Source organism: Pongo abelii, chromosome 3 (assembly GCF_028885655.2).
Source record: "Pongo abelii isolate AG06213 chromosome 3, NHGRI_mPonAbe1-v2.0_pri, whole genome shotgun sequence".
Classification (NCBI taxonomy): domain Eukaryota; kingdom Metazoa; phylum Chordata; class Mammalia; order Primates; family Hominidae; genus Pongo; species Pongo abelii.
In genome coordinates, this window is record NC_071988.2 from 150,433,138 (window position 1) to 150,443,625 (window position 10,488).

The 10,488-nt window shown below is 43.6% G+C and overlaps 1 protein-coding gene across 8 annotated transcripts in view; it reads left to right on the top strand.

Annotated features, from left to right (window-relative positions):
- Positions 1-10,488, top strand: part of JADE1 (jade family PHD finger 1) — a 64,732-nt gene that overhangs the window by 50,548 nt on the left and 3,696 nt on the right. For all 8 annotated transcript variants that reach the window (XM_002815136.4, XM_054554495.2, XM_002815135.4 and 5 more), the window contains exons 9-10: positions 1,380-1,901; positions 7,522-7,639. In XM_002815136.4, coding sequence (XP_002815182.1) covers positions 1,380-1,901; positions 7,522-7,639 — 640 coding nt within the window. The remainder of the gene's footprint in view (positions 1-1,379; positions 1,902-7,521; positions 7,640-10,488) is intronic.

Below are 10,488 nucleotides of genomic sequence, written 5' to 3' on the forward strand. Positions count from 1 at the left end.
GTGGTTGAAGTGTTTGTAAGGGTGGAATGGTGAAGGGAGCTGGATTTTCTCCTCTTCTGGGTAAAAGAGACCTCATAGTAATGGAAGAAAGCCTGGCTGGCAGCGAGTTTCCTCTTAAATACTGAAATGATTAGGGGGAAATCCTCAGCTCTAGCCTCTGCCATCCTTGGTGATGTGATTCAGGATCTGTTGAATGAGTTGAATTCAACTTCTCAGTTGGCTTGAAGCCACTGGATTCTACAGCTCTGTGCAGCCCCTGGCATGCCCCGGGGATCACTTGGCCTCACACAGTGCAGTGCTGCTTTTCAGGGACTGGCTTCAGTCACCATGAGGAACCACCTTCTAGGGATTTGCTCAGCAAGATCAGTGGAGGAGGAGTTAATCACTTTGCTCCTGCTAGACCAGAGGCTTGTTGTCTGAAGGCACTAAATTGTGGCCCTGTTTAGGCAGTGAGAGGGGAAGTGTTCTTCTGCATAGGTTGCTGATAGCTGGCCTCTAGGTTGACCTCCCTGTGACCCATGGGAAGGATCTTCCACGGTTCTCCTGCCTCTTCAGTGGCCAGGATCGGTGTGCACAGATCTCAGGGCTCAGAGCACTCCATGCATCTGGTGAAGCTTCTTCGCAAGTGTGAAGACCTTTCCCTACCTTTCCTGTGCTGGATTCCTCTTGTCTCCTATTTTTTGGGGGTTTTATTCAGTTTCTCCTTCGTGCTGCATTTTCTCACTCGTGTTGGGACTCTTCCTGGTTGGGGAGTCAGGATTTATGTTCAAGCTGTGAGTAGTAGTCATTGTTCCCAAGGAGGTTCTTACTCAAGTTTACACCAAAAGAGCTCAAATCTGTAAGAAAACCCAAGTTAATGCCTGAAAGTGGACTTTGCATATTGAGTACAGATTCTTTTGAATATGATCCTAGTGCCACACCTCCTTCCTCTACACATGTCATTTGTATAGTCATGTCTGCTCCCAGATGGGATTTGGATGCAGTTACTTTTCCGAGGAAGTTAGGGTTTGGTTGATTAAACCTTTCATTTGAAGAGGGCCCTTAAATTCCAAGACTTCGCTGGGCGCAGTGGCTCACGCCTGTAATCCCAGCACTTTGGGTGGCCGAGGTGGGCGGATCTCTTTTGCCCAAGAGTTGGAGACCAACTTGGGCAACATAGGGAGACCTCATCTCTATAAAAAAAATCCCAAGCCTTATCTCTTCTAAAACATGACGTGATCTTGCAGGGTTTAATCCACGTACAACTTCCCTGTCACGGCACATGCTTGAAGCATGGCTCTTCTCTGTGCATGTGTACGTGGGGTGCCTAGCACTGCGGGCCTTCTGCCATGGTTGCTCTATGATGGTCTATTCTCATGTTCTTTGTGTGTTCTTACCAGTGCTCTGTGAAGAACTGCCGCACAGCCTTCCATGTGACCTGTGCTTTTGACCGGGGCCTGGAGATGAAGACCATCTTAGCAGAGAATGATGAAGTCAAGTTCAAGTCCTATTGCCCAAAGCACAGCTCACATAGGAAACCCGAGGAGAGTCTTGGCAAGGGGGCTGCACAGGAGAATGGGGCCCCTGAGTGTTCCCCCCGGAATCCGCTGGAGCCCTTTGCCAGCCTTGAGCAGAACCGGGAGGAGGCCCACCGGGTGAGTGTCCGTAAGCAGAAGCTGCAGCAGCTGGAGGATGAGTTCTACACCTTCGTCAACCTGCTGGATGTTGCCAGGGCTCTGCGGCTGCCTGAGGAAGTAGTGGATTTCCTGTACCAGTACTGGAAGTTGAAGAGGAAGGTTAACTTCAACAAGCCCCTGATCACCCCAAAGAAAGATGAAGAGGACAATCTAGCCAAGCGGGAGCAGGATGTCTTGTTTAGGAGGCTGCAGCTGTTCACGCACCTGCGGCAGGACCTGGAGAGGGTAATGATTGACACTGACACCTTATAGTGACTTAGAGAAGAAGATGCAAAGAGGCGAACGCTCGCCCAGAGCAAGAAATGATAGCCAGTCATATACTTTCAGACCCTTGTACACACCACAGCATGAGGTTGTGTTGGTTAAAAATATTTATGGGCTGGTAAACTCATTGTACATATGTGCAAAACTGCCACTGAGTGGGGAGCTTCTTTGTGATTTTTTTTTTTTAAACACTTTCCCATTAATCTTTACTGTTTTGTAAGATCAAATGGGGTGTGTCTTCCCCACCCCCATTCCTTCATTCTAGAGCTAGAGTGAATGAGCCCCAAGAAAATGACCCAAGGAGTTGACTCAGGATTGTTTACAGACTGATTTAGAAAACCAGAACGGATTTCATTTCTAATGGAGGGGGCCAGAGATGGGAAAATTTCTTGTTCAGTCCGGGGAAACACTAGGTGCTGGTGATGGGCTTATGAAGAAAGCTAAGCACGGCTGCTCACTGGCCCCCCCTTTGTTTCTTGGGTAATTCACAGGGGAATTCCCAGTACTGTCATGGAGCAGAGCAGGCAGTGGGTGCTGATGTGTGTGCGTGAGCTGTATGTACACATGGATATATCTGTTATAGAAGATACTCCTGGCAGTGAGGTGCTAAGTCATCACTGAGGCTGTGTGTGTGTGTGTGTGTCCCCGTATCCATCCATGTCTCTGTTGTGTGTCTGTGTGCGTGTATGGGTGGGATTCCTGGTGCACAGGGGTGTCAGATCTGTCTGAGGAGCCCCAGTCATGCTCAGCACGCTACAGATGTGTTGTTCGTCACACTGAGATTGCTGAATGTCGTGGCTGTTGGCTGCCGAGCCTCAGCTGCTGGCACTTCCTTCCGCTGTTTGCTGCTTTTGTGCCTCCCCCACTTTCCATCACCTCTGGAGTCCTGTCTGGACGTCCCTTCCTGCTACAGGAATAATGAGGAGTGGGCTGCCTCCCCCTAGGGCCTCCTGCTCCCTGTAGGTAGTTTCTGGCTGAGGCTTGCTAATTGGGGATGCTTCTTAGAGCATCTTCCACATCAACTCCCCTGGCTGCTGACTACCGATTAAATTCATTAGTGTGAAAGAGGTGGGAGCGAGGTTTTCTGGCCTGAAGCAGTCTGCACTGAAGGGTACCCAAGTGGCCTGAAACAGTGTAGGGAAAGACCTGGGAAACACTGGACCAAAAAAGCCTGATCTCATAGAGACCTGCATGGCCCTGTTAGAGATGGCGTAGAAGTGAAAGTCTTTTAAAGGGAGCACTAGAGATCCTTTTAGTACACGACTGAGTGCCAGCTTATTTGTGATGCCCCTTCCCAGACCAGGTTAGGATTCCTGGGAAGGCCGTGGATTCCGGCCCTGGAAGAGGCGGGATCCTGGAGCAGGTTTGTGAGGCTTTTGTGCTCCCATACGCCCCCTGGTGGTGAGTGTAAAGAAGACTTTGCCTCTCACAACTACATGTATGTGTGGCATTTTTGTTAGAGATGAGAAAAGGATTGAGAAGGATAAACTGGAATCCTGGTGAGAAGCCTTTATGCCAGCGCAACACCTGCTGTAATTGGGGTACATGAGCTATGGAGTCAGATAGTTGTTGGGAGGGGGAGGACAAGAAGTCTATTGTTTGGACTGTGTTTGTCTCACAATCACCACAAAATAAAAGTGTAGAAAATGCTTGTGGTGTACTAACTCTTTTCTGTACTTAAGTTACTCAGATTAACATGCACTTCTAATTCTAAACATATTTTTTGGAGTCATCACTGTCGCTGTTTAAGTAGAACAATGCCAACGATGTATGAGAAACAGGGAATAAATCAGGATTTGTGTGTGTATGTGTGTGGCATTACTTACATTTACTTTATTAAAAAGTCTAAGGAACTTTAAGGAATTTGTATTCAGTTTATTTTTATTTTTTCGAGACAGAGTCTCACTTTGTTGCCCAGGCTGGAGTGCAGTGGTGTGATCTTGGCTCACTACAGCCTCTGCCTCCCGGGTTCAAGTGATTCTCCTGCCTCAGTCTCATGAGTAGCTGGGATTACAGGCATGCGCCACCATGCCTGGCTAATTTTTATATTTTTAGTAGAGACAGGGTTTCACCATGTTGGTCAGGTTGGTCTTGAACTCCTGACCTCAAGTGATCTACCCGCCTTGGCCTCCCACAGTGTTGGGATTATGCCACTGTACCCAGCCTTAGACTCAGTTTAAAATGGGCTTATTGTAATGAAAAAAAATACGCTACCCAAAATTTGCCATGATGCCTGTGATGGTGAAGGCATTAAACAATTGAAATCTTTGCCTTGCCCAGAGAGTTGCCGTTATTTGTAGTTATAAACAGTAAGTGTATCAGGGCAGGGGTGACAATAAAAAACCAATCATTACTGCCAACTTGTTTTCTCAAGTAAGTTAGTTTTCTGTTTAATTCACACAATATCAGTTTATAGCAGATCCTCAAAAATCATTTAATAACTGTGACTACAATCAAGGCATATGATCATTCTCAGACTGACAAATGAGTAGCCATCATTAGAAATGCAGACAACTGAGTGATTATGGTGACTGCTCGTCCTTCAAACACACACCTCAGGGCATTGCACACCTGGGTACCAGTTCTGGATCTGGAAGTTAGGGTGACAGGAGTAGATTTCAGGAGGGCTTGGGAGCACACAACTTTAAGAAGACACAGTTGCTGATGTGGTGGGTAGCCATGTCATTCCCAAGGCTGCCACTTCACTCTCATTCCTTTCCCCTAAAAGATGCAGTAAACGTGAGTTCAGCAAATGAGTATTTATTCAGATAAAGACATGCTACCACTGCACTCTGGCTAGCGATATGGAAAGTGGCCAAGTCCTGGGGGCAGTCCTATAGTCACTCAGTGGAATGGTCACCTTTGAAAATCTGGTAGTGGCTTACAGTGTCCCCTGAACAAAAGGCACATTCAACTTTAGTGCTGCAAACAGTTTTGGATTCAAGAAAACACTGAAACCACTTTTAGATGTCTTAGAGCAGTATACCTCAGGGTGTTGTCTCTGACCCAGAAACTTAAGAATGCAGATTCATGGGCCCCACCTCGAAAGGGTGGTTCTGTTTTGTGGGTACCCCATGTTTCTGTTTGGGAACACTGCTTTAGGGGAAAGTGATGATCAGGTTTAAAGTGGTGTGAGAGTGCACCTGGAGATGGTTTAAATGTTTTTTTCAGATACCTCCTTGCAGGCAGTTGGGAGAAGATAAAGCAGGGGAGGGAGCTTGGTGGAACGGGTGCAGGAAGGGACAAGCTGGATGTGTTTTGAGGATGGGAGAGCATCAGTCCAGCTCTGCAGGTGGAGGTTGCTGAGCGTTGTCCTATAGGGAGCTTTATGCGTAAGGGAAGTCAGGTTTAGAGTCCTCACTACTACAAAGTGGAGTTAGTCAGGGCTGATTTGTTCCGATTGAAAACCATGCCCTTTGCTTTTTGGGTTTACATTTAGATATTTCCCATCAGAGATCATGAGGAATAGCAGTGGGATTTTTCTGTTTAGCAGCCATGGTGTGGTCAAAGCTACCAAAATTAAATTTGAATAATACACAAAGTTGAAATTCCCTGGCTTCCCTGTTTTCCATTTTTAAGGATAATTTCAAGTAAGAGAGATGTAAGTATCTCTATTACACATCTGATTTGAATATGAGAGCAACCTCTCTGCTCCTAAGATGTCAGAATTTGTTTCCATTTTTTATTTCCAGGAGTCAGATTCCTTGTTAATGTAAAAACGGTTCTGTTTCCTAGAAGTTTGGAATCTGCTATGGATCTAGGTCTGGCCCCTCATTCTTGAGCTTCACTCTTAATTTCCCCTGGGTAGAACAATATTATCGAAGAGAGTAGTCTGTTAGCCACTTCCATTCCCAAGTTGGTGAGAATTTCTATAAAGGACACCTGCTTCTTGGATTGAGGGTGTGCAGCTGTCAGAGAAGGGAAGAAACTACCTTAACTAGGCTGATTGACATCCATGTAATATTTACTATGAGACAGGGAGAGTGTTTTTATTCTCAATTCTTTAATTTTAAAATAAGACAGGAAATGTTAGTGACATAAGGGACTGATAGAGAAAAAAAGATGGGAAGATCCTGAAAGTGAATTAGGGGCAGGAGAAGCCTGACTTGGCATTTTCCTGTTTAGGCCAGGAGATTTTACCATGACACAGATGTGAAAGCCTGTGTTCTGTCTCTTAATGCTTCATGTCCTCTTGCAAATGAGACTGCTTTCAGCACAGCTGGAATTGTTAGGGTTTAGTCTACACTTATGCTCTACACCAGAGTGCAAAATCTTTTGTGTCTTCACAAGGCTTGTTGATGCTTGTTGCTGTCCTCACTGCCAAAAGAAAAGGTTGGTGACCTTTGGACTTTTTCCACTTAAAGTAGGGTGATACTACTTTATTGAGTTTATGGGGAAAAAATTATAAAGGTGTCAGGGGAAGAGTTTGCTCATAATGGGATTTTTTTAGGAAAGTAAAGGCATGCCTGTAGGAGCTAATGGGAAAGATGTGGTCAGATAAAGATGCTACCACTCCTGCCACTGAGATTACTTAGGAGGTCTTGTCCACATATTCCTGAAGAAGGGTTTAATTGTGTATTTGGTGTGCTGTGTCTGACATCTGTGTTTGCAGGTCCATGTAATCTCATCAGGTTGACCACTAGAAGATTTTAGGACTGAAGGATTAAGGGAGTTGAGAGACTAATTCTTTAAATTTTGTGTATTGAGTGATGACAGGTGGGGAACAAATCTAAATGTTGATTACTGAGCATAGGTTAGGGTTATGTGATCCAAAGCAGTCGCACATCAGATAGGAAGTAGAGCCAACTCTTAGCACTGGGTCTTTCCAGTTACAAGCGAATCAGGAGACGGCAATACCAGTTTTTCAAGTGATGATACAGAGAACTGGACTGGAGATGTCTAAGCAGCAAATCATTGGCAAAGCTGGAAATTTCCTAGGCATTTGCACACCTCATAGCAACACATAAGCTACCTGCTAACTCCAGGCCTTTCAGTGAGTTCAGTGTGCAGTTGACAAAGACATTTACTAGGATTCTTGGTAACCATTTGGTCTTCCAGTGGGCCTGGTGCAGGGGGCTCCACTTTGATGACCCTTGGCCCCATGTTTACCTAGTTCAGCCTTCAGAAGATAGTTGATAAAGTGCAGAAGTGGCTTCTGAACTGCTTTAAAGCCATTGGCCATCCAAGTAATAGAAGATATTGATGCAATAATTAGCAAAGTCGACTGGCAAGAGGTTGCCAGTTTTGACTTGGACACCAATGGCCTCTGTGCCAGGATGGGTTAGATGTGGTGGAGGAGGCAGGACTTTTGTAGGAGTTCTCTAGGTGTCCCTCCCACTCCTGTGGGTCCCTAACCCTCTTCGGTGTTGCTTCTGCCTATGTTGAGGGGTATATGTGGAATCCTTCTTATCTGCCCAAAAGGAGATTAGAGATTGGATAAAATGTTTAAAGTACCTATTGATTTCAAGTATCTGTCAAGGCCCTAGTAGGAGTAATTTCTCTTAGGTAAAGAAATGTAAAAAGCACCAAAGTACTGTTATACTGTATTGCTCACTTAGAATCTTTATTCTCTACATTCTAGGTTCGGAACCTCACTTACATGGTGACCCGCAGGGAAAAGATTAAACGGTCTGTGTGCAAAGTCCAGGAGCAGATATTCAATCTTTACACTAAGCTTTTGGAGCAAGAAAGAGTTTCAGGTATGCATTAAGCCCTGGTAGGTCAAAGTATAGGGCAGGGGTTTGTAAGCTTTAACACTGTTGAGGAAGAAATAATCGTTTCTTAATTTTCTTATAGAAGAATTTAAGAAGCATAGACGTTCATATTTAAACGAAGTCTTTAATTTGAGGCATCATGTTTAAGGGAAAAAAGCTATGAATTTGCCCTCTATAAATATGGGTTGAATCCTGTGTTCTCTGCTTACTGAGCAAACACATGAAAGTCTTTTGAGTCTCCCTAATTTCTTCATGTGCAAAATGGGGATATCTCAAGCTACCTTTGGAATTGAGAGACTAAAATGAAACAGTGACTTATACATTACACAGTACTTGGTAAACACATCATGGGGATACCTAACAGGTTTATATTCAGCCTTGGGCTCTATCTGTAACATGGTAAATATGGTCAATATATGTTAAGACTGTACTTAAGACAGTCCATTTTTAGATAATGTTCACAGTAGACTTTTTTTATGTAGATGGATTGTTGAATATTTCTGAGATTGAGCACCAAATATTTATTTAGTGTCTTCTATTTTATATTGCCCTGGGCTAGGCAAACAGAAAAAGAAAACTAGGGTATATACTTCCTCTGCTCTGGAGAACACATCAGTTACTTGGGAGATCAAGGGCAAAGATCAAGTTGGGCAGGTTGTTTAACCTCTCTGAGATTCCGTTGATCTTAAAGTTTGTTTTAGAATCAAGACCCCTTAAGTGCGTTTGAGCACTACATTCTGTGATCATAAGCCCCCAAAAGTAGGTAGTATAAGGATTTCAGAGAAGGACAGCTGCTGAGTGTGGATCAGGCAGAATTAGGGAGCCATGGAACACGTAGGTCTTAGACTGGACTTCATTGGAAGATAGTCAGCGTCTCTCTCCTGCCTTGGACTGCCCTTTAAAGTTCCAGCTGCACCATTCTTGGTGTTTGCGTTGCACAATCATAGTTGATTCACTCTTGTTTTTGTGCATTTGTGGCTTTTTGTCGCTCCATCTAGATTATTATGGTGCACAGAGACAACAAAGAAGTTGTTATAACCTGTTGCGTTGAAATCCAAATTCTGGTTTTTCTAACCAATTATGTGCGACTAGAGGGAGCTCGGTCATCTGAAGAAATAAAAAAAGGTTTAGGGAGGTTTAAATAATGTTCTTGAAGTGTTATGTAGTTTGAATGCAATAACTTGTTGATATCGTAGATATTTTCTTCCTAAGATTAAGTATTTTCTTGGTGAATCAAGTGTATATCATTAGCTGGAACTTGGAGTTTAATTGTTAAGATTTTAAAAATAAATTTTCTAAGTAGGGTGTCATATGTAAAAGTAGTTCGATTCAGATTCCCTAAGGTGAGCTCTTCTCTTCATGATTCCTACCTGAATACAAATAAATGAGATCTGTTTAACTCCCTTGGAAGACTGTCTGGTGCAGATCACCGAGCCTACAGCAGCAAATGCTGAGCTGGCATCACTAATGCAAGTTGTGCCTGTGGAGTTGTGCCATTGGAGGGCTTTCTGCAACTCTTAAGTCATTATGTAATGAGTGATTCCCTGTAAAAATAAGCCATAAAGAGCATTTTCATCTGGTTTCATTTGAGTTATTTCTCATGGATATTGCAGGCAGGTTTTTGCATTTCATGGCTGAGGTTTTTACTGGGTGAGCGAATGATATTCTTAATAAGTCTGGGAGTTGTTTTGTGGTAACAGGGCTGTAATGTAGATCTGCATTCAGAAGTCCTACTATTTCAGAAAAGCAAAACAAATCTTCCTTTCATTCTGATGTAAGAACCATAGGTATGATCAGTTGAAAACATTTATCTTCCTATAGGATGCTGTTGAGTAATGCAGTTGAAACCCTTTAGGGTGCTTTTTTTCTTTTTCCAGTCCTAGGCTTCAGTCGTGTTCTTATTCATGCCTAAAGGCTGTCTCCTGCCTGAAGTATAGCAGATGGTCATGATTTATGTGTCATTTAGGGTCCATGGTTTAAACTCTGTGATTCTGAGAGTGGGTAGGTCATTCGCTGAGTGTCCTCAGTGGCAACAGTGCTTATGGGGGGGGGGCGGGTCATGAGTTGGAGGCTCTTTAGAGACATGGATTACAGTCAAGGAGATAGAAATCAGAGTTCAGAAAATGTTAGCCTCTTCTTACCATTCTCTTTTCCTGTGGCAGGTGATTGAGTAAAAGAAATATATTCAGTGTGATGTGAAGGTTGATTCTACTGATTGATTCTTGAGAAAGCAGCATTTCCAAACCAGCAGGTTGTAAAATACCTCCTCCTGTGGTCATGACAGCTCTGTGTCCTGAGTCGCTAGCTATGTTTCATTTGCTTGCAGTGTCTGTGTCTGGTGAGCACTAGGTTCTCATATGGCCTCCTGTCTCATACCCTGGGGGCTGAACCTTGTTTTCTTGGTGGTTTCATATCTTATGGGAGACAGAAAACATGAGAACTGCTCTTTCTAGATGATCTTGAGGCTGTTGTAGAATCATGATCTTTATGACAAACTCTAATGTGTTATGCTTCACCCACTAGGGGTGACAACTCATTAGTGGGTTGTGAGATGAATTCAGTGGGTCATGACCAGCATTAAAAACAAGTAAAGTATAATAGGAAATGTCAGAGTACATTATCAAGTGATGAGGGTTATTATTATTTTGTGAAATGTGAACTCTTACTAGGTCGTGCTGTGGAATTTAGTCACTGTGATTTGCATCAAAAAAATATGAAAAACATCAATTTAACTTCAAGTTGAATGACAATTCAGTTGAATCCCACAAATGTATTTTGCACATAATAATAATGAACATTTCTGGAACACTATGTGTCAAGAATTATTTTAAACA